Source organism: Carica papaya, chromosome 9, assembly GCF_054855325.1.
Source record: "Carica papaya isolate Zhongbai chromosome 9, ASM5485532v1, whole genome shotgun sequence".
Taxonomy (NCBI): domain Eukaryota; kingdom Viridiplantae; phylum Streptophyta; class Magnoliopsida; order Brassicales; family Caricaceae; genus Carica; species Carica papaya.
Window position 1 is genome coordinate 2,975,826 of NC_142317.1, and position 23,382 is coordinate 2,999,207.

At 36.5% G+C, this 23,382-nt stretch overlaps 6 protein-coding genes across 8 annotated transcripts; 4 read left to right on the top strand and 2 right to left on the bottom strand.

Moving 5' to 3' along the window:
• Positions 1–220: 220 nt before the first annotated feature.
• LOC110823478 (23.6 kDa heat shock protein, mitochondrial-like) lies at positions 221–1,494 on the bottom strand. The gene is made up of 2 exons (XM_022053868.2): positions 1,182–1,494; positions 221–780 (listed from the first exon to the last, which is right to left on the bottom strand). Exons 1-2 carry the CDS (start codon positions 1,399–1,401, stop codon positions 362–364), a joined length of 639 nt encoding a protein of 212 aa, XP_021909560.1. The 5' UTR covers positions 1,402–1,494; the 3' UTR covers positions 221–361.
• A 381-nt stretch (positions 1,495–1,875) lies between these two features.
• Positions 1,876–8,066, top strand: EYE (conserved oligomeric Golgi complex component-related / COG complex component-like protein). Its single transcript, XM_022053867.2, has 10 exons — positions 1,876–2,356; positions 2,843–2,932; positions 3,050–3,169; positions 3,258–3,359; positions 3,483–3,763; positions 4,171–4,316; positions 4,805–5,003; positions 5,380–6,064; positions 6,674–7,009; positions 7,496–8,066. The coding sequence occupies exons 1-10, from the start codon at positions 2,072–2,074 to the stop codon at positions 7,772–7,774; spliced, it is 2,523 nt and encodes an 840-aa protein (XP_021909559.1). The 5' UTR covers positions 1,876–2,071; the 3' UTR covers positions 7,775–8,066.
• A 1,188-nt stretch (positions 8,067–9,254) lies between these two features.
• On the bottom strand, positions 9,255–13,359 carry LOC110823362 (LUC7 N terminus domain-containing protein). 3 transcript variants are annotated; one of them, XR_015816159.1, is made up of 9 exons: positions 13,092–13,359; positions 12,818–12,946; positions 12,480–12,519; positions 11,852–11,927; positions 11,556–11,756; positions 11,052–11,261; positions 10,582–10,967; positions 10,427–10,484; positions 9,255–9,768 (listed from the first exon to the last, which is right to left on the bottom strand). XR_015816159.1 is itself a non-coding variant. In XM_088210907.1 (8 exons), the coding sequence occupies exons 1-7, from the start codon at positions 13,132–13,134 to the stop codon at positions 10,623–10,625; spliced, it is 1,044 nt and encodes a 347-aa protein (XP_088067033.1). In that variant the 5' UTR covers positions 13,135–13,359; the 3' UTR covers positions 9,255–10,484; positions 10,582–10,622. The 3 variants fall into 3 exon arrangements, 1 of the variants encoding a protein (XP_088067033.1); XR_015816158.1 differs by having other exon boundaries at positions 10,210–10,484; XM_088210907.1 differs by having other exon boundaries at positions 9,255–10,484.
• A 1,385-nt stretch (positions 13,360–14,744) lies between these two features.
• LOC110823479 (PLAC8 family protein) lies at positions 14,745–17,653 on the top strand. Its single transcript, XM_022053870.2, has 5 exons — positions 14,745–14,885; positions 15,014–15,121; positions 15,736–15,850; positions 16,659–16,924; positions 17,163–17,653. Exons 2-5 carry the CDS (start codon positions 15,014–15,016, stop codon positions 17,379–17,381), a joined length of 708 nt encoding a protein of 235 aa, XP_021909562.1. The 5' UTR covers positions 14,745–14,885; the 3' UTR covers positions 17,382–17,653.
• Positions 17,654–19,175: 1,522 nt separating this feature from the next.
• LOC110823480 (uncharacterized) lies at positions 19,176–21,237 on the top strand. The gene is made up of 3 exons (XM_022053872.2): positions 19,176–19,580; positions 19,727–19,910; positions 20,700–21,237. The coding sequence occupies exons 1-3, from the start codon at positions 19,284–19,286 to the stop codon at positions 20,762–20,764; spliced, it is 546 nt and encodes a 181-aa protein (XP_021909564.1). The 5' UTR covers positions 19,176–19,283; the 3' UTR covers positions 20,765–21,237.
• A 637-nt stretch (positions 21,238–21,874) lies between these two features.
• On the top strand, positions 21,875–23,382 carry TIP5;1 (tonoplast intrinsic protein 5;1). The gene is made up of 3 exons (XM_022053762.2): positions 21,875–22,179; positions 22,579–22,829; positions 22,913–23,382. The coding sequence occupies exons 1-3, from the start codon at positions 22,035–22,037 to the stop codon at positions 23,294–23,296; spliced, it is 780 nt and encodes a 259-aa protein (XP_021909454.1). The 5' UTR covers positions 21,875–22,034; the 3' UTR covers positions 23,297–23,382.

Sequence of the window (23,382 nt, forward strand, 5' to 3'; positions counted from 1 at the left end):
ATTCAACTATTCCAAAACAAAACTAGAAGAATCGTTGGAGGAGCGATAATCGAAGCCCATGGTTCGGAATTACTTGTTCGCTCATTTCTTTTTCACCTTGCTATACGATTGGATTTTCATGTTATATATATCTATTGATTTAAGTAAAATTTAGGATTAAAAAAGTTTTAATCTTATAAAACAAAATGAAAAAGAAAGTAGGCGAAGGAGCAAGATAATCTTAAGTTTTTAACAACAAAGTAGAAGATTGTTCATCCATTAACTATTTGATTAGTTTCATAACTCTACATTGTACTCGTACAGTTTATTCCCTAAGATTCAAAAGGGACGGCAGAACAAAACACTGGCTTCAAGCTCATCACTACTCGACTGCAATTTGGCGCACATCCCTCCTCTCCTCCTCCGTTACCTTCGGAACCACCACCTTCAACACGCCATTCTTCATCTCTGCCTTGATGTTATTAGTCATGTAGAGCTTCTCTGGTAAATCAATCCTGCTACTGTATCTCTTTCCACTCTCCTCGTCATCTTCCTCCTTAGCTCCTTCGCCTTTGATAATCAGAGTGTTCTGTTCCACGGTGACCTTCACGTCCTCCTTGCCCAGTCCTGGCATCTCAATCCGCAAGTTGAGAGCGTCATCTGTCTCCTTAACTTCCCAGCCTCTGCGGAGTCCAGCTCCCATTCCACGTGAGGCCGCGAGGAAAGGATTTTCCATGAATTGGTCCATCAGGTTAAGGACCTGGCTTAGGCTCCTGCTTGGGGAAAATGGATCTAGCACATCTGCATAACAGTACAGTTAATTAAATTTCAGAATCAATAATCATTTCCTCGAGGAAATTAGTAACACCGGTAGAACAGAACAAGGACTCAGCTCACGGAGTCATGACAAAGACACTGAAATTTGCTTGCTATTTGTACCTTCTAACTATTAAGAAGGCAGCTAGAAAATAAAAGACGTCTTAGTCGAGGATTTATACTAGAGTAAACAGACTGAAACATCAGCAAACACAGATGAAGAAGAAACATCAAATGATCAGGAGTATTAACTGGAAGTGTGTACAGAGTCAATCTCTTCTTCTATTTGTCTCCTAACAAAACCAAACACCGGAAATGAAGGTAAAACAGAGAGAACATTGAGCTATTCGACCAAAAAAAAAAAAAAGAATAAGAAGACAAAGTACCTGAGAAGATGTCACCGCGGCGGCGAGAGATGGAGCGACCGGAGCGGCGATGGACGTCAAGGCCACGTTCCTCGCCGTCATCGTCATCGTATTCGCGAATCGCACTGTTGTTAAAGAGACGAGTGGCTGATGATGCAGATGTCGCCGGGTGCATCAGCCGCATGGATCTCGGCACAAGGTTAGAGGATACGAGTCTCTTGAGAGCCAGAGAAGACGCCATTGATGGACTTGACAGTTATAATTGGTGAGCACGATAGAGAGACGCAACTGAAAGAAGGTTCACGGTTACTTTTCGTAATGCGGATTGAAATAACGCGATTGAATTTTATAGGGGAGAGTAGAAGGTGCTAGAGCGTGGAAAGAAAGTAAGAGAAAGTTCTAGAAAGATACCGTCTGGATAATTCCGGAAAACGAGGAACACCTCAGCAACCTTGTAAAATTACTTGGGCGCCAAGTAGGTACTGTAATGCAATTTATATGTTCTTCTAAGTTTCTATTATTAGATGGATTAAATTCATTAAACTGATAAAATAATAATAATTCTTTAGATAATATTTGGAAAAAAAAAAAAAACACTATTTATTTTAAGAAAAAGATATAAGAAAGGGATAGGATTTTATCAATCCTGATAAAATCCTATCCCTTCAGGGAACTAAATCATCCATGCAGCCAAACGGCAGGGAAGTGGGAAGCTCCTAAAATATTTTATTTTCAGAATTAACCCCCAAAAATCCTCAAATTAATATTTTGACCCCAGTTGAAATATGAAATCGAACTTGGGCTGGTTGCCTTCATTTCTATTTACCAGCAATGACCCGTCCCTTATGTCGTGATTTCTGATCTTTAAAACCACCGGCGCCAACCGTCCGATCCGTCTTTGCCCGGAAACCATGATGCTGGATCTAGGCCCCTTCTCGGACGACAAATTCGACCCTAAGAAGTGGATGAACTCGGCGTGCCAGGCTAGGCATCCGCAAGACTCACTGGAGAAGCACATGGTGGATCTCGAGATGAAGCTCCAAATGGTCTCGGAAGAAATTGCTGCATCACTCGAGGAGCAGAGCGCCGCCGCGCTTCTCCGTGTCCCGCGCGCCACTCGCGACGTAGTTCGTCTCCGTGACGATGCAGTTTCACTCCGTAGTTCGGTTGCTGGAATCCTACAGAAGCTCAAGAAGGTGAGTAACTGCGTTTTGAAGCTTTTCTTTTTAATTCTTTGTGTGTTTGATATCTGTATTTGACGTCGTCTAGATTTGTGGTTACTGAGAAAATGCACCTTAGATCGACAAACAAAACATATAGAGCTATGATGATTGAATAAACCGAGCTTAGTGTTGTTGATTCAATTTCAATTTCTGACCCTTGTAAGCACAAAACATGATTCTGAATCTAATCTCGAAACTGAGTTAAAATCTTAGTGTGCTGGTACTAGTTTGCTGTTGGTTGTATGGGGTGTGTTCTTGGGCCAGGGTGTGCTAATGTACAAACGCACAACAATAATAGACGAAAATAGATGTTTAGACGTAGGATGCCTTTTGCGTACTAGAATTGCCATGAACGAAGAGGAGCTGCTGCTTCATGACGTTTTAACTTAAAACGCCATAGAAACAGGGAGAGATTTTTCTCCTCCATTTATTTCTAAATTATTTTGCTGTCGTACGCAGGCAGAGGGATCTTCTTCAGAGTCTATAGCTGCTCTTGCTAAAGTAGATACTGTCAAGCAGAGAATGGAAGCTGCTTATGAGACGTTGCAGGTAGATATTGCTGATGATTATTATTTCCTCTCTTATGAGGGTCAATATAATTGATTTCAGTATGTTGTTATGAAGCATTTTCTGTTTAATTGATATTTTATTGGTTTCTTACAACAGGATGCTGCTGGATTAACTCAATTAAGTTCAACTGTGGAGGATGTCTTTGCTAGTGGTGATCTTCCTCGGGCAGCTGAAACGTTGGCCAACATGAGGCATTGCTTATCTGCTGTTGGTGAGGTAGTATTTTTTCTATGGTGTTTCATATCATATTGTGGGGTTTTTTTTTTTCACAAATGCTGATGGTCCCAGTCCTTTTCATGTACAGGTTGCTGAATTTGCCAATGTCAGAAAGCAGCTTGAGGTGTTAGAGGATAGGCTAGATGCAATGGTTCAGCCTCGTCTTACAGATGCATTATCTAATCGCAAGGTTTCTTCTCTTTCAAGATCTGAGTTTGATAATCATTGCCTTCCATTATTTCCGATCATTTCAAGTCCTTTAATTACTATCAAATGATTATTTATGAATTCCTTCCTTTTCAATTTTGTGCAGATTGATACTGCTCAAGATTTGCGAGGAATCCTGATTCGAATTGGAAGATTCAGGTCCTTAGAGTTACATTATACAAAAGTTCACCTAAAAAAAATAAAGAGTCTCTGGGAAGACTTTGACGCAAGGCAACGGACTAATAAGGTTGCAAATGAGAAGAATGAATTTGAAAGGCCGTCAAGTAATAATGAGTTGGTATCAAGTTTGCCTACAGTATCATTCTCCAGTTGGTTGCCGAGTTTTTATGATGAATTACTGCTGTATATTGAACAAGAATGGAAATGGTATTGCTTCTACTTTTTTGATCACTGAACTTTACATCTGAAGAAATATTAGAAATGGGAGCTATATGCATTTTCTGAAAGTTAATTCTAAATCCATCAATTTCTTGAAAAATGCAAACAATGTGCAGAGTTGCATCAAGACTTAATTTTTTGTCTAGTATTCTGAACAGTTTTCGTTTCATTATCTTATGTTTTGGTATTCTGGTTTTATATGTTAGGTACTTCTTTTTGGATAGGTTGAGAAATTGGCACTACCTTTAATAAACTCAATTTTTTGTTAACAATAATTGCTTTCCCTACATTTATTGAGGAAAGAGAATGACTGGAGCAAATTATCTTATATTTACCAGATGCATTGGTTTATCTTGGGAATTTGAGCACTTAACAAAGATATTCATTACTTGCAGGTGTATGGTTGCTTTTCCAGATGATTACAAGATTCTTGTCCCAAAGCTACTAATCGAGACTATGGGAGTTGTTGGTACTAGTTTCATTTCCCGTCTCAACCTAGCTACTGGCAATGCTGTTCCAGAAACAAGAGCACTTGCCAAAGGTTGGCATTCTTTCTTAAGCTCAAACTGTTTCTTTCTGTGGTATATGCTGTTTTCCTCGTTGCATCCCAATAGAGCCTTGCCGCTGCACCTTTATCTTTTGTTGACCCATCATGGCTTGCTGCGGCTATTTCCATTTTGGTTGCAAAGTTAATTGTTCTTCTTCTGAGCTGGTTGGTAAGAAAAGCAACAGAAAAAGGGGAGTTTTTATAGGCTTGAACAAGCCACAAGATCGTAGGATTCCTTCAAGAAGGAAACTGCTGTCTCTGTCCCTTCAACAGTCAAGAAGGTGCATATATGTGCATGCTGTCGTGAGCAGTCCATTTTTGCTGCCTTGTTAGACCTTCTACTAGAGTTTGCTTTCTATGAAGAATTTATTATTCTTTTTTTCTATTTTTTTAAGCTTTTCATGTAATAAATATTCGGCATTTTGGTTTTCATCGAGGTTGCAGTTCCTGACCGTTCTCTTTTCCTTGTATGCAACTTTCAGGTGTACTAGATATTCTATCTGGAGACATGCCAAAGGGAATTAAAATCCAGACTAAGCATCTGGAGGCCTTGATAGAATTGCATAATATAACGGGGACCTTTGCGAGGAATATTCAGCACTCATTCTCAGAATCTGATATCAAAATTTTAACAGATACATTGAAGGCAGTGTATTTACCATATGAATCATTTAAGCAGAAGTAAGTCATTATGAACTATGCTAAGTTCCCAGTTTTATTCATTTGATTAATACTGTATTAATGTATGTTTCACTTGGTTACCTACTCTGAACATATGCGGCCTAGCTCATTTAAAAAAAGTACCAGTAAGGTTAAGCTGTTTTGTGGCCAGGTGGAAAACGGCTTCCAACTGAAATGAACTCTTCATGTTTTGCCATATTTTGTGATTTTCCTTTCCCAAGGTTTTAGCTCTTAAATATTTCTTTTTTAGCTTTGACAAACATCTTTTACCTTCATACTATACAAATTCCTGCCCGCATTTTGTAACTTTTACCTGCCAGTAATCGAAGAACAACATATTTTTTTATCTATTGAGTTATGGTTCTATGTGTTCTAGGTATGGGCAGATGGAGCGTGCTATCCTCTCTTCTGAGATTGCTGCAGTCGATTTGAGGGGAGCAGTTACCCGTGGTGTGGGGGCACAGGGCATTGAACTTAGTGAGACAGTTCGGAGAATGGAAGAGTCTATTCCTCAAGTCATTGTTCTTCTTGAAGCAGCTGTGGAAAGATGCATCAGCTTTACTGGTGGTTCCGAGGCAGATGAGCTAATTCTTGCACTTGATGACATAATGTTACAATACATTTCTATTCTGCAAGAAACACTTAAATCATTAAGAGTTGTATGTGGAGTAGATCATCTTGGTGATGGGATTAGTGGAAAGAAGGAGCTTGGCTTGGACAAAAAGGAAGGTGCACAAAATATACGCAGAGGGGAGTTGATGTCAAATGAGGAGGAATGGTCCATTGTGCAAGGGGCACTGCAGATTCTCACGGTTGCAGATTGTCTCACAAGCAGGTCCTCTGTCTTTGAAGCCTCTTTGAGAGCTACTCTAGCAAGATTGAGCACCAGTTTGCATCTTTCGGTGTTTGGTTCAAGTTTAGATCCAAACCAGTTACATATAACCAGTGAAGATGGAAACAACGAACAGTCTGTTGGTGGAAGGGCTGCCTTGGATGTCGCTGCTGTCCGGCTTCTTGATGTTCCAGAGAAGGCTCGGAAACTCTTTAGCTTATTGGATCAGGTATATGAAATTAACATCTTTGCAACATTCTCTAACTTTGCTGATCAAATTTTTTTCCTTTTCTTCCGGGAGGAGCATGAAGTGTTTTTCTAATGACATGCAAATTTCACTTTGCTTTCAAGGTAGAAAGAATAACTAGGGAAACTAGCCATGAGAATCCCAGATGAATAAAAGTTGAATACGTTAGTTGCTTGGAGAATGGGAGCAACTTCTAATAGAGTATGCTAAGAAAACTACTAAAAAATTATAGATGATATGGAACATTAGCTTTCAAGCTAACATAACAAGCTGGTTCAAACACAGGTTCTACTTGTCTTGAAACATTACTCAGCCTATATATGTTACCGCTGTAGTTATAACAATTTTCTTTCTACTTTCTCTTTATGGATAAAGGTGATATTAGTTGCCATTTGAAAAAAAAAAAGCAGTATAACAAGCTAGCAGGCATGCTACAGCATCTTTAGCAGAGTACATAGAACTAAACAAATGAATAAAATGTCCTTGTATCTTCTGAAGTGTGTTCCAATATTGATTCCCCCCGCCCCCAATAAATTCTAGGATGTCCCTTGAGATACATTAATAATCATGGTGTTATTCTTTGTCATGCAGTCTAAAGATCCTCGGTTTCATGCGCTTCCAATGGCATCTCAGAGAGTTGCTGCTTTTGCTGACACTGTGAATGAACTTGTCTATGATGTTCTCATATCTAAAGTTCGACAGCGTCTAAGTGATGTGGCCCATTTGCCAATCTGGTCCGCAGTGGAGGAACAAAGTGCATTTCCTCTTCCAACATTCAGTGCATATCCTCAGTCCTATGTAACTAGTGTTGGTGAATATCTCCTCACTTTGCCCCAGCAGTTAGAACCTCTTGCTGAGGGCATCTCTAGCAACAGTGACATCAACAGTGATGAAGCCCAATTTTTTGCGACTGAATGGATGTTCAAGGTAACCAATCTGTATTATAATTTGAATCCTGAATCCATCTACTGAGAACTTAAGACCTCAACCACCGAGTTTTGAGTGCCTAACTTCAAAATGATTTGTGGAGAACTACAAAAAAGAATTATTTGACAAGTCCTGTGGATTTAAAATCTAGCCTGTAGACATGGTGAAACAGAAAAAGCTTACGCCTGATTCATGAGAACAGGTTCACAAATCTAGCCTCCTTCCACACTTATTTTTGGTTAGACAAATAGTAAGTTTATCACCCAACCGCTGTATGCTCATGAAATTCTCACAACCAAATTTTCCCTTCTTTGGGAACACAAACAGCCTTCTGAGTAGTAGAACTCCTTGATAATCTTTCTGAACCAATAAAGTGGCCGTGCATGAAAAACTGTCATTTCTGTATATTCTTCAAGCTCTTTTGGTTGCATAACCTAACAATAATGGGCTAATGTTTTGAAAGTTTGTTCTTCCTGTGTTATAAAGGTTGCAGAGGGTGCCACTGCCCTTTACATGGAGCAGTTACGAGGCATTCAGTATATAACAGATCATGGAGCTCAGCAGCTTTCAGTTGACATCGAGTACTTGAGTAATGTTCTTTCTGCTCTGTCAATGCCAGTTCCCCCTGTCCTTGCCACATTTCAAACTTGCCTTTCAACACAAAGGGATCAGTTGAAGGATTTAATAAAGGCAGATTCTGGCAACCAGCTGGATCTTCCCACGGCTAACCTTGTGTGTAAAATCCGGCGTGTGAGCTTAGACTAACAATTTTTCTTTCTACTAAATAGTATTTTTCTTATCTTATAACAAAATGGAGGTCTGCTGGCATAGCATTGTGAGTTTACTTCAGGTTTTTGACAAACGCAATACTAAGCATGAAGTGCAGGGGACCTCATACATTGTATAAGAGTAAGCCTATCATTTCTGTCGCAAATTTTCTATGCACTTAGAGAAAAAAAAAAATTGAAATGAAGAAAGGAAAGATGTATACAATTCAGAGTTGGGAAGTACTTCCTTACCCATGCCTATGTATGAAAGGGGGAAAGGAAATTTTATATTTCTTTCTTATTGTTTATTTATATATTTTACGGACAAATTAGGGGTTCATCCTTTATAAGTTGATTTAACTGCAATTGGATTTATTAATTTTTTAGGCACTTATCTATTATGGTTTGACTTATTAATCATTCTAAAAAAATCAATAGTTTTTAAACATATTCTTTTCTAATTTTTTGAGTCTTCATCCCATCCCTCTAATCTAGATTTATTTACGCCTGAATTAAATTTAGCAAAGAAAATTACTCAAATATATTAGTAAATCCATTATCTGTTTATAGTCCACTCTAACATTTAGTTACAAAATTAAACTCATGATAGAAAGGAGCTTCACTGGAACGATTTGGTAGAACATTTAGTTACAAAATTGTTCTGCTGCATTTGCTGGAACAATTTGGTATTAAGCATTTGAACTGCAGAAACCCCCCCCGTCCATTCTATAATATCTAGACTTAATTCTGCTGCAAATTTTATAGTCAGTATTAGAAAAGACAAAGGAAACTGAGACAAAAAATGACAGGACGCTCAGTTGAGAGTTGAAAATACTTTCATCCTTTGTTTACTTACCCAATAGACAGCAAACATTCATCGTCCTAGCTCATTTTTTTACTTGGATGACGGATATGTTTTGAAAGCCACGTGCCCAATTCCGGTGCAATATAAGCCACTTTGAAAAGCATCCGGATCTATTTGAAATTCATGTGTAAACTCCTCATATGATTCGACTTTCCCGTAATTTGTCAAAATTTCAGTAATTATTCATTTGACTAATTGGATGGGAGTTTTTATCTATTTGCCTGTCAGCTCATTATTCCTCAATCATCTTCTCATCGTGCACGAACGGAAAATCAAAAAATTACCAAACTGTACTTTTTTTTAACAAAAAAGAAACCCAAACTGTTTTCTCTAAAAAGAAAATAAAAAAGTTACCAAACTGTTATTACTCGCGAGTAACCTTCCACTTCACCAAAACAAGGCTTATTCGCCGGGATTAGAATTAGATTCAGTAATTTCAGCTTTTCCCCTACATCTTGTTAGTAACCTCTTACAAGAGACCGAATAGTTTTGGGAGAAGGGAACTTTACATGCATTACGGCAAAAATCAAGGTCACCTGGGATGTAGTATCAGGTATCCAGGAGTTTCTTTTTTCTTCTGTGTTTTTTTAAGGAACGATCAGGCGTTCAAATCTGATTAAAAATAACTTTAACTTAAACTTGCTATTATACAGAAAAAAAATTTTAGTTTTGAAATAATTAAGACCCGATTCGTTATAGATTTACAATCTCCGGGCTGTTTTGCTTCAAGGCAATGAGACCCTCCGAAACATTAGCATTCTCATTCTACTCAGCTAGGGTCATCTGCAGTTCTTGCATAATCACTTTCAGTCATCTTAATCATTATCGCTAGTCAAACAATTGGCCTATCAAATCTGGTACACTTAACCTAAAACTTCATATTTTGACTTGAGTACCTAAAAGAACCACAAGGCAAACAGATTATTTTCAATTGCCAATCTCGCATAGCTTCTAGAAATTTACCTCCCTCAATTTGCATGTTCTTTCAACCTAATTCGTGTTCCATGGGCAGCATTTAGTTCACTAAAAAGTTTATTCCCTGCACGAACCCTTCCTTTTAGCATGTCATGTCATGCATAACCAGCTGCAACAACATACCCATCAAGAACACCTGCCTTCCCTGCAAACTGAAATAAACATATTCTAATTACTACATGATTGATTTCAGTTACCTCCCTCCCAGCAGCAGTATTTTGCAAGTCCAGTGTTATCCCGGACCACTTTAAGTGATTTTCATGCAAGTGGTACCAATGCTTCTGCTAAAGAAACTATAAGTGTTATTTGGGGAGGCAAGAAGCCATGAATTTCACTCTGCAACGACAAAGTGGTTATATACACGTGGAATTTCAGCTTCAGAATACCCGACTCTGTAAAGAGGAAATGCACTTCTCATATGGAGATGGAAATGAAAAAAGTAGTGCAATCCTGACCTCCCAACTTCCTGTATTCTTAATGCTTATAGATACCTTATTCAACATATAATACATTCAATTGGGGAAGGATAAGCAATCAAAGGCAATAAGTCAATCTATGACATGGAGATGACAAAAATGAGTATGATATGTTACCTCAAAACTGAAAAAATCACCAATCCTCTTGGCAGCAGTGTCACTCAAGCAAATATTTTGATTCTGAATTCTGTACTCTCAAACACTTGAGAAACTTAAAAATAGGAGGGACTTCGAATAATGATGTTTCAGAAAGGACTCGAGAAAAAAAAATGCAGTCGAACCAATTCCTAGTTAGATCACAAAAAGGAGTTACAACAATATGTATTTTACCTACCTCAACCCTTCTCTCCTCTAAAATATTGATGAAAGGAGATTGTATAGTCTCAACAAAGCTGTGAAATAGCAAAAAAAATTTTCACCCAGAATGATAATTAACACAAGACTCCAAAAGCACGTGTTCATAAAGCTATGAGATATAAAAATGTCTACCTCATTAATTTCAAAGCTCAGTCATCTATCTACACAATCCACTAATATTGGTGAGCTGGACTTCTAGAAGACCTCCTGTTACCATGCCTACTAGGAGAACGTGACCTACTGCGATGACGGTACCTATCTCTACCTCCATCTCTTCCATTTCTGGATCTCCAATCCCTTCCCCCATCTCGACCCCTGCCATTCCAGTCACGAGACCTTTCACGATCCCGATCACGTTCTCTTTGCCGGTCCCAGTCCCTGTCACGATGCTTGTCCCTGTCACTTGAATCACTCCTTCTCCTTCTACTCTCATTCTCTTTTTCCCTCAGCTTCCTCCTTTCTTCTGCTTCTTTCTCCCTTGCTAATCTTTCCTCTTCCCTAGCCTTCTCTTTAGCTGCCTGGATGGTACAACTAACATTCTTCATCCACTAAAATTAAAAAGTGAATTCAAGCATGTAACTTGGTCCAAGAAGGAGAATTACCTTGTACTCATTGATAAAATCGCGTACCATTCCATAACCCACATGCTGCTTCCCAGTGACATGAGACTGAGTCCTCTCTGCAGCATCATTTGCCACAAGAAAAGAACCACATATCTCACATAGAGCCATCTTTTTCTCCTGAGCAAGCATCAATACCTTGTCATTTTGTGGCTGAATCAAGGCCGTTTTCTCAGTATTAAGTGCCTCCACCTGGCAGCATAAAATGAATTATTTCCACCAGCTGCAAATTTAGTAATGACTAATAAAGAACTTACTAGCTTGCATAGGTTGGTATAGGAACTTTTGAAGTTTGGAACTGATAGGTCTTTTAAGGAGAGTAGTAGGGTTGACATTTAAAATTGAAGAGGGGATAGAAGCATTTTAATGCCAAGTAGCCTATTCCACAAAATAACTCAATATTCTGAAACCAGTAATCTGTCAATAATTTGTTGAATGAATTCAGAGAGAATGAATAAGGGAAAATGAAGATACAAATGGCAGCACCTTCCTCATCAATGCTTCAGCTTCATCCACTTTGCCAGTTTCACCAAGGGCTTCTACTTGTTCTAGAAGGTTCTTTATTTTCTCTTCCAACACAGATAGTTGTTCAGTCTTTTCAGCTGACAGTGGAGTGGACGGTGCAGGTTCTACCTCTTGTGCAAGCCGTTCTCGCCCACGCCTGACTCTTCTATCTAGGTCCATCACCTATAACAAAGTTGTATTTTTAAAGACGAGAACAGAAGTGCATCGAAATAGAAAATAAGTTAAACAATAGATAACAATGGGTAAAAACAACCTACCAATTTCTCGCAAAATTGAGCAAGTTCAGCTTCAAATTTGGGCACATAGGCATCATGTCTGGGTGACTTCTCAAAACTAAAACCAAGAAGGCAAATTAGTAACTGCTTGCATTAATTATTACACATCTAATAATACTTTTGTGTACCATATGCATATAGTGTGAAACTATACTATGATATACATTATTATCAGGCACAAGCAGAAAACACTGAAATTAGCTTCTAGACCCATCTTTAGCAGAAACATACACCATAAAATATATAGCAAACCCAACCATCATCGGCAGAAACACACACCATAAGACATGATGCAAATTCACGCCATATAAGTTACAGGAATAAAGGAGTACTTTAGTAACAGTTTCAAAACATATTGTAAGATGAAAGAATGCCAAATCCTCAAAAGGGGTAGTTAGTTGGGCCATCCTTCGGATCAAAAAAGAATATGTATATTAGCCTCTTCCTGCATAACTGACCTTAATGGATGCAACATTTAAAACATCTTCACTTCCAATTGCTACACCACTTGAGGTAACTAATGCGATAATTAAACAATTAAGATATTCTCAAAACGAATAACTAAAACCGGACTATAATCTATTGGGGAAAATATGGATTCTAATCACACCTTTCTTTCAACTTCTGATCATGAATTCTGGGACATGGCCCTGGTGCAAAAATTGCAAAACCGTATAGCCAGTTAGTGATATCACCACACTTTGAAAACCGTAAGAAACGGTGTTCAATGTCTCTTCAAATAATGTGACAAGTAAAGATCGACTACAAGTTATTAAAATTCCAAAATAAAGTGTTAATGTTCCTCTCACTGAATCCATAAGCTCAAAGGGAATCCATAAACCAAATTAGCCTTACTGGATAAACATTTCTCGACATCCAAACTCATCAGGACAAAAATCGCGTGATAAAATATGACAAATTAGAAAGGACAAGGCTAGCTCCACTCACCGAGATCGCTGCGAGTGTTAACAAAGAGGTCATGAGGACAAAATCTAACCATATAGAATCCGCAGACCTCCTTATCATCCCATTTGATCTCCTTGTATCCCCTTCTCTCTTCCTCGGTCAAATTACGAGCTACAAAATTCACCAAAATCCAATCTCTCTTAATAACAAACAATACAGTACACGCTCCTAAACTATGAATCAAGCAAGATCGAGTATTCAAATAAGATTAAAGCTCCATGGCGAGCAAGTAAAATGAAGGTTTCTCATAAATTACCAGCACCCATGAGTTCGTCAAGCAGAGCTCGTTGAGCGTCCATGACTAATAGAGGAGCTAAAGACTGTAACGATAGAAGATGTGGAGTAAAATAGAGAAAACTAAGTTCTCATAGATTAACAAAGGGATCCAATGGCTCCTGGTGTTGGCAAGTACAGTAGATTTTCTAGATGATTAGGGTTTTGGTGCGGGGCATGTAAAATAATTAGGGGTCAAGACCGGTAGATGGTCCAGATGGAGATGGAGGGGGAGGGGGAGGGGGAGCGGCAAAAAAGAGATATGACAGGCGGTCCATTTAGAAGAAACAACTTAAAAGACCACGTGAGCCCGGCCCATCGTCTCAAACCCGATCCGATTTTTTTTTTTTTTTTTAAATAAATATGTTCGAATTTGATAAGTTTCAAGTTAATAAAAATTTATAGTTGAATGATTTGCATTTAACCTAAAAATCTATCCGAACCAGATCCAATGTATAAATATAATTGTTACTATAAGTTTTATATTACTGTAAATATAAAAATATATATACAATATATTTTTTTATTAATAATATATTTACATTAATAATCGAATCGAACATAAGTTGAATAATATATAAATGATATAATTTAAATAAAAATAAATTTAAACGATTTATATATTATAGGAATAAGTTAGGTTTAACTTTAATGAAACTTGTTGAAAATCTGTATTATCGTAATATTTAATAATAAATATATATATTTAAAAATATCGAATGAGATTAATTTAATTAAAAATTTAGTTTAATTATAAATAAAAATAAGTTTTGAAACTCACTTCAAATTGGGTATATTTGAGTTTTACCATAAAATTAAATATAATGTAATTATATTATATAAATAAAATTATACTAAATATAATATGATATTTTTAATTATATAAATAAAATAATTAATAATAAATTTAATTAATTAAATAATTTTATGTTATCTTATAGATATGATAGAAATTATATTATTACACGTAGTAAAAAGTATTATAATAATCTAAATCTCGATTAATTACTAATATTATTAATCATAATTACAACATCACTTTTATATATATTTTTGGTATAATCATTTTTTACTTGGTAATTTAAGTTTTAACCAATTGATATTTAAATATAATTATAAATAATATAATTATTATAAAGTCTTATGTTTATAAATATGTTAGTTAATTTAATATATACTTTAACCGCAATTATTGAAATTGACTGGGTAAACATATAACTTTATTATTTTTTAATTACAGTAGCATATAAATCAAACAAGCAAAAAGTAGTCAACGCATAATTTATAGTTGATTTTGAATGATTATTATTTATAATTTAATATTAATAATAAATTAACAATTGAAATTATAGTTAATGTTCTTGATATTATGTTTAATTCAAATAAATTAAATTTATAATAATAAAATAAAAATAAATTAGTATACTAATAGATTAAAATATATTCTGAAGATATTTTTAATTTTATTAGGCGCATTAATTTATTAACAAGTGAATTAGGAACCTAGGAATGAACGAAGCTTACCGGCAAAATAAAAAAGTAACGCAGGCACCTATTAATTTTATCCGTTTCTTAAACGCTACCGTTTTAGTGAAGATTGCATCTAACTTAGTCGGTTCGTGATAGGACGGAAATCGTAGAGACCAAGGACTAAGAAGAGAAGTTACGGTTGACCCAAACCAGATCTTCCTTGCAATTTCAGAGGAATTCAAGATATCAGATCTTATTCTTCTTGTTTAGACACTTTTTTCACCCAAGGATCTCGCTTATTAACCAGGTAATTATCCTCATTGGATTTCACAGGTTCTTTTCCTTCAAGATTCGTAGTTTGAGCTTTATGGCATTTCCCAGGCAACCGAACATCTGAGGTAAAACGATTTGATTCATTTCTCATTTTGGAATCAGATGGCAGATGGCCTTGCGCAGTCTAGGTACGTCAAGTTGACGAAGGACCAAGCGCCGACCGAGGACATTAGGCCCGGCGAGCTGAATCAGCCCATTGATGTACCTCAGGTTGCTTTCTATCTCTCACTCTTAATTTCTCTGCAAAAATTATCGTAGATTTTCCAATATGTTAGTTCCAACGTACTGGTTTAAGTGTCGCCAAATTTCTGTGTTTGTTTCTTTGTGTTTCGATCTGTTGTTTTGGTTCAATAATCTATCGTTATTCCGACGGCCTAATCATACCAACGAGGCACGGAAGGAACTGCTTAAATTCTAAAAAAATTACTTCGCTGCACTATTTAGTCTTCTCGTTGAACTGCTCTTTGGTCCGATGGAAGGCGTTTATTCCCATTTTGCTTCTCATTGCGTCAGTTACCGTAGTACTTTTCCGTATGATTTTAGGATTATACCTGATTTGCTTTTCAGGCTCATACGTATCTTCTAGGGTAGTCTGAATAGAGATAGAAGTGTGAATTTGGCTTATACATTTACTAATACGGCTTATGTTGCATGGCTTGGATTGTAGATTGGCCTTCTTAAGGTTCGTACTGGCAAAGATTGTGAAGTTATTTTGTGATCTGATTAGTTTCAAGTTCTAGTTTGAGATGATTTGCGGAAACCAATTAGTTTTTTAGTTTTTCATTCTCGATGTATTTTTAATCATCTTATTCATTACTCATCAGCTGGCCGTTCGCAAGTGCAATGAGTGTGGACAAGCTTTACCAGAAAACTTTGAACCTCCTGCAGTTGAACCTTGGACAACCGGAATTCTTGGTTGTGCTGAAGACACAGAAAGTTGTAAGTTGATAAATAATCTTGAAACCCGTAATTCTTGTTTTGGCCTTGTGTAAAATAAATACGGAACTTGTATATATACATAGATAGTGGGAACACTAGATTCATAACAAGTTAAACGGGTTGCTATTTGTATTTACTCAGTCTTTTGGGCTGTTTTTGTTCTTTTGTCATTTTTTCTCTATTTTGGCCATCAGTCATAGCTTATTCCACCTTGATTTGTAATTTGTTCTCTCTTTCTCCGTCTAATAATACTTCTTTAGTACAAAAAAGCTCAGTGGTAGTTCTAAGCTGATAACTTGATTGTGCTACGAGATTTTTATTATTTTCAGTTCTAAACTTTTAGTTGAAGCTTGAAAGAGAAAGGGGATTGTAAATTAATCAGTTTTAAGAGGACGTAATTACCTGTCTCTTATGCCTGTTCTGTTTAGTGATTATTATTAGTTTCCCTCTTAAACTCTGCATCTAGTATCGCAAGACCTGGTGTTCGGATTATGATAATGTGCTTTACTTTTGCATTAATCAGTTTTAAGAGGACGTAATTACCTGTCTCTTATGCCTGTTCTGTTTAGTCATTATTATTAGTTTCCCTCTTAAACTCTGCATCTAGTATCGCAAGACCTGGTGTTCGGATTATGATAATGTGCTTTACTTTTGCATTTTTACATTTCAGTACAAGATTCTTTCTTCTGTCACAATCTTATGTTTTGGTGAAAATTTCTGCACTTCCTGTCCTCTGCTTGCTTGTGAGAGAATGTAATGTATATTGCCTTGATTAAACTTAGCAGTTTTTTAATTTAAACCCTTACAGGTTGGACAGGACTGTTTTGTCCATGTGTTCTTTTTGGTCGTAATATTGAAACGCTTAGAGATGATACTCCGTGGACTACACCGTGCATCTGCCATGCCATTTGTGTTGAGGGTGGCATGGCACTCGCAGTAGCAACGGCAGTTTTTCATGGTATCGAACCGAGGACATCCTTTCTTATTTGTGAGGGTTTATTATTTGCTTGGTGGATGTGCGGCATATACACTGGCCTTGTTAGGCAGACATTACAGCGGAAATATCATCTTAAGGTAAGTCTTATTTGTTCCCTATGTTATTAATCAATAACTTTTCAAACTAAGGACAAAAAGCACATATATATGCCCCCAGAGAAGCATCATATCCATGCTTGGATAAAATTTTCACATCCCTGTATGAAATATATAAAAAAAAAAAAGGAAAGTTTGTTGATGATTAGGAAGGCAAATATTCTTTTCTCTCTTTTCGACGGGGATCAGAATCTCTCATGAGTTATTTTGCCATGCACAGAACTCTCCGTGTGACCCATGCATGGTGCATTGCTGCATGCACTGGTGTGCCTTGTGCCAAGAACACAGAGAGATGAAGGGACGACTCTCGGATAACTTTGTGATGCCAATGACTATTGTCAACCCTCCCCCTGTTCAAGAGATGAATGCCAATGAAAACCAGGACTCTGCACCACCACCGTCTAGGAACGGCACCAATTTGGAGATGCAAGCTTTGTAGGTTACGTTTTCAGCCATACCCCAATTATATGAAAAACACAAATGATCTTGCTATATCATGGTTTTGATTTTTGTTTTGTTCAACTTTCTAGTTGAAACTCTTTTAACTTCTGTCTGTTAAAACCTCAGTTGATGAGGGGAGATTTTGCTTTTTCATTATTGCGGATGCTGTGTCATCCGAATGATTGTTACATTGTGTACAGGTCCTACAGGCGGCTGCCATTTTTATGGCCAAGACCATATTTTTAATTCCATCCTCGAGATCCCAATGCCTCCTTACAGCTTCTTTAAATCATTTTGCTCTTGTTTTGCTCCTCTAGCACTTGAAATGTTAATGTTCAGAAAATTTAGGCTGAAAGGCGTTCGGATTAGATGGTTTCTTTTTCATCTGATGCATTTGATATCTGAAATCAATTATAGTTGTTTAATATTCGTGTTGAGAAACACAAAGAAAAGAGGGAATACACTCCATAAAAAAAAATATATATCATAAAACATAAAGTAGAGCTGTAAATGTATTAATTCGTTTTTGTAGAACTGAGGTGCCTTGTATACGCGTACAAGCGTATGTTTTTGTCACAAACTTTAATTACTAAACAAGTCTATGTTCTTCTCTGTTAATTATATCATATTTTTTATGGATTGCCAAATGTGGGGGGGTGGGGAGCGAATATATATATATATATATATATAATAGAACCAACCCAAATAATTCACGAGTCTTTAGTCTCTAGTTCATGCGAAAAGGGCACGGGTGAGGCCCCGTCAGCCTACCTCTAGACCCCTCCATCCCTACATGTACTGCCGAAATTATTTCAGCCGTATTCCGCATTTGTAGCTGTTACTCCTGTCTTGCCTTTTTTTTCTAGTTTCTACCATTGGCTATAATCACTTCTCTGCTACCAGTTTAACTTCCCAGTGTAAAAATTGTAGTACTGTAGTTGAAAAATTACCATTCAGCCTACTGCCTTCTTCGCTGTTGTAAATTTTAAAAGCAATAGAAAGTTTCTGTCACTTTTTTTTTAAAAAAATTGTATATTTGGTGAAATTGATTTTTAAGGTTTTAAATATAGATTTTTAGCGTGGCTTCAGACTTTAACATAATAAAGACATTCTATATATATATATATATAATTGTTAAAGTGCTATTAGAATATAAAAACTATAGCTAAAAATTGAATTGAACATCTCTGTAATTTACATGTAACTGTAATTAATGACATGAATATTGTCAAAAACAATTTGTATTTTATTCGTTTAGTAGTAAAAATTTTATTAAAATATAAAAATTAAAGTTAAAAGTTGGACTAAAGATCTATTTTATAACAAAATTTTTAATTGTTAAATAACATATAATTAGTGACGTAAATATTTTTTTTTTAAAATATTTATAATTAATAAATAGAAAATTTTATAAAGAGTATTTAAATAAGTAGATCTTAGAAGAATACATGATGATTTAGATTTTCGATTAATTTATTAAAAAGGGTCAATTGAAAAATTGATAATCATTTACGAAATAATACTGTAAGATATAAAAATATATATGTATTAGTATCACTTTAGTTAGAATTCCTGAAGCTCTTAATGGTAATAAAATACTTAGAGAAAACCATAGTGTTATTGAAGCATAAGAAGACATAAAGATTAACTCTTCAAATTTTTTAGAACAAAAAGAAAATTTGGGGGAAAAGTTTATGTTCTCATCTTCCTTTTTGCATGTTCTGTAGTTATTTGAACCAAAATTAAAAGGAAATTTCGATCATCTCATTTTTAATTTTTCTTTATTCTGGTCAAAAACAAACAAACTGGTACATGGCCAGTCAAACTTCCAAGTTCAAACATTTCTGCTTTTCCTTCTCTCTCCTAATTAACCCATCTCTCTCTGGAGCATTCAGTCCGTATGGAGAGACCAGAGTCAGAGAATGGAAGCTGCAGGAAGGGAATGGCAAAGAACAAGGAGATACTACCGTGTGCACCCCGGCGCACGCTAGCACTTCCGACCGCGGTTAAGCCACCCGCAGCCAACGAGGTGAAGCTGGCAGCATTAGCCATCGATTTAAACGTACGGCTGAGATCGGCGGATATGCACCCGTCGATTCAAGAGCGAGCAATCCGGCAAGCCAGAGCCTTACTCGACGAGACCAACCCCGACGAGAACCGCCCCAGTCCGACCCACCTCGCCATGCGGCTTAAAAAGGTACCGTCTCTAACTTTTCTTAACCTATCTAGACCGAACAGAGACCCCAGAAAACGACGCCGTTGCACTCCCCGTTTGAAACTTTTTTTTTTTTCTTGAGAAGGAAAATCAGATCATTGAGGATGAATCAATTATGGGTGTTGCAGGAATTTGATGCGAGTTACGGACCAGCATGGCAGTGCATAGTGGGGAAGAGTTTTGGGTCATTCGTGACTCATTCGAGTGGTGGGTTCGTTTATTTCTCGGTGGACAAGCTATCTTTTCTTCTCTTCAAGACGGAGGTTCGCCCAGTAATCAAGGCTCCGCTTCAGCTCCCGTCGATTAAACACAGTAATACCAAGACTATAGCCAGCGTCAAATCTTCTTCCTAGTAATCATATTATATATTTTAAACAAATATATATATATATATATATATTTCTGTAATTTAAAATGGTTTTTTTTTTTTTGTTAAATATTTCGAATATGTATGCATCAGCTTCTTTTATTATTGGGTTACTGTCTTCAATCTCAACATTATTATTCTCCCTCTTTAAGAAACAACAAGTGGTAAATTTGCTGTCTTTATTATTAAATACTTTGTTTTCTTAATTATTTATTAATTAATGTATTTTATTAATTAACCAATGTAATCATCCTTAGAAAATGGTTAGTAATACATTTTCACATATAATTTCAATAGGGTTTATTAATTTATAAAAGTTATAATTTAATTCTTATGTTTTGAACGAATATTATATATCATACCAATAAATATTACAAACGTAAACTATATGTCTAAAGCATAATTCTTATGTTTTAAAGACTTGTGAATAAAATTCAGATAATTATTTGGAGAAAAAAAGAAACTCCGTATTCCTACTTAAACTAGGGCTGCAGATAAGTAACGTGGCTTGGAATTAAGTCCCGCTTGTTTTCTCCCATGTCGAAAAAGAATTCCTCCAAGCAACAGACTCCTATCATTATTAGAATTATCTCTGTTTATATCCTTTTCCGCAAACAATTCCTCCAACATCGTATATATATATATATACACCGGGGAAATACAATCACAATCTAGAATTCAATACCTTGTTCGTATAATCAGAATCTTACTTCGATTGACATTTCGGCTTTCAGTTCACAATCATGGCGAGAGACCTTGCTTTCTTCGTCGAAAATTGCGGTTGCCTTACTTTCAGTAGCGGTGAAATTACAAAGGACGAGTCTTCTGGTCCTACTTCCACGCCATCTCCGGTTGATTCTAGACAAACTGATGAGAGGTTCGAAGTCCCTCGGTTGAAAGCTTGCTCAGAGAATGGCTGCGGAGATGTGTTCTTCGGCAGTGATGATCACCGGGAAGATGAATGCAATTATCTGTACAGGGAGGAGGTGATAGAGTATTATCGAAGGGAGCGAATTATATGGCCGGTTAGCAGGAAACAGAAGAGAAGAACCAGCTTTGGGTGCTTTGATTTTCTGAAGTTTATCCGTAATTGCTTTTAATTCAATTTGAAAACATGCAATCTCTCTTTTTCTAAAATTTTGGATTCAATCTTAGGCTTAATAGTGCGTAAGAATTAATCTTGTTTATATGTGTTAGCAGTGTTCATAATAAATATTTCTAATGTAATTTTTGGGTAAATCAGTTTATTTGATAGGTATATTTTAACACAAAGTTTACCCCTTTAAATATTTGTATGTTTTTTAAAGTATAAGATAACAGTAAAATTTAATTAATTATATATATATATATATATTTAATATAACATAAGATAATATTAAATTTATAGGAAGAAAAAAGAATATGAATACTGCTGTAACGGGCTACGATGATGGGCCTGGGCTTTTTTTCATAATTAAGGGATGCCCATGGGCTGATTTTTTTTTAATCAATAATTAATCTTGTACGTTTGAGCTAATTACTATTTCTGATTTATTATATTCGAAATTGACTTATTTTTTTCTTTTATTATTTGGTTTCAAATTCACTGCAAAATAATGCTTAATTTTATTTATAAAAATAAAATTACACATGGGTGATACGTGTATCATGTATATATATATATATATATATATATCGCTTCATAAAGATTTAAAGAAAATAAAAAGAAGTTTAATGTAAAGTAGAATAAACATTAGAAGGAAAAATTAAAAAAAATTATCATAAGTGATAAACCAGGGGCAATAATGGTAAATGAATTAATTTGAGGGGTCATTGTGCAATTTCAATAACATGATAACGGTGTAAACCGCAATCACCAAGACCCGCCACCCACTATCCCCCACGTGGTTCGTGGCGGTTAATTTTTGAATTTAGAGCTTTCTGAATCGGAAGTGTTGCAACCATTCTGCTTGTATGTATATTAGCTTTTCACTCTGTATCATCCCTGATTCCAGTCCAACAAAAAATACGGCACAACAATTTTACTTCCTTCGTCTCTTACAATTTCTTCTTCTTCTTCTTCTTCTTCAATGATCTTTGGCAAAATGGCCCCTGCTTCGCTCACTTCTCGTTTCGGGCAATCTATCACAAAGAATGCCTTCAGATCATATCTTGCAGAGTTCATCTCAACTTTCTTTTACGTTCTGACAGTTGTTGGATCCTCCATGTCCGCAAGTGAGCATCATTTCTTCTTCTGTATATATCTCTTTTGTCGTGCATGCATATCAGTACAAGTGTTTCTTTTTACTCTCCATGATGATGGTTTCTTGGATAAGTATGATTTCAATATCGCCTTCTGTTGGCTTTGTTAAGATATTTGATCTAAACTTGGGAAAGCAAAAACCAGGATTTCCAAATTAATGCACTTTGTGGGATTTTTCTCTTTGGAACATAGAAAATAAATTAGTAATAAGAGATATAATTATACCTATTGATGTGGTTTGCTTTTACTTTTATTTGAACTTTCTTGCGGAGTAAGAACACAACAATTTCAGGGAAAATACGGGTGATAGTCTTTACTATTATGACTTTTGAGTTTTTGGTTTACGTGTGGATGTGGTTTCTAAATGGCAGGGAAGTTGATGGGAAGTGGAGCAGAAGATCCCTCTGGTCTAGTGATTGTCGCCATTGCAAATTCACTTGGACTGTCATACACAGTATACGTTGCGTCCAACATTTCCGGTGGTCATGTGAATCCAGCCGTCACCTTTGCAAGGGCAGTTGGAGGCCATGTTAGTGTCCCAACTGCTCTGTTTTACTGGGTTTCTCAGATGCTTGCCTCTGTCATGGCTTCCCTTATTTTGAGAGTCATGACTGTTGCCCAGGTACGCATACATACACACATGCATACATGTATACTATTGGTAACTTGGGGGATTTAACTGATTTTGGGTGCTGAGTTTTGCAGCATGTCCCCACCTACGCGATTGCAGAACAAATGACTGGGTTCGGAGCATCTGTGCTAGAAGGTGTGCTAACATTTGCTTTGGTTTACACTATTTATGCTGCTGGAGACCCTAGGCGAGGTCAAATGGGAGCCATAGGACCATTGGTAATTGGGATGGCGGCGGGAGCCAATTTCCTGGCTGCTGGACCCTTCTCTGGTGGTTCAATGAATCCAGCATGTGCTTTTGGGTCTGCTGTGGTTGCTGGTAGTTTCAAGAATCAGGCTGTCTACTGGGTCGGACCTTTGATAGGAGCCACAATTGGAGGCCTTCTCTATGACAACGTGGTTTTCCCCCCAGAAGCAATAGATTCTCTCACAGGGATTTCAGAGAGACCTGTGGTGTAATTCCCCCTTGTTTTCTTTTCATATGTTGCTCTCATGTATGTATGTATGTATTGTTGTTGTAGTTAATCTTGTTAACTTGATTTATG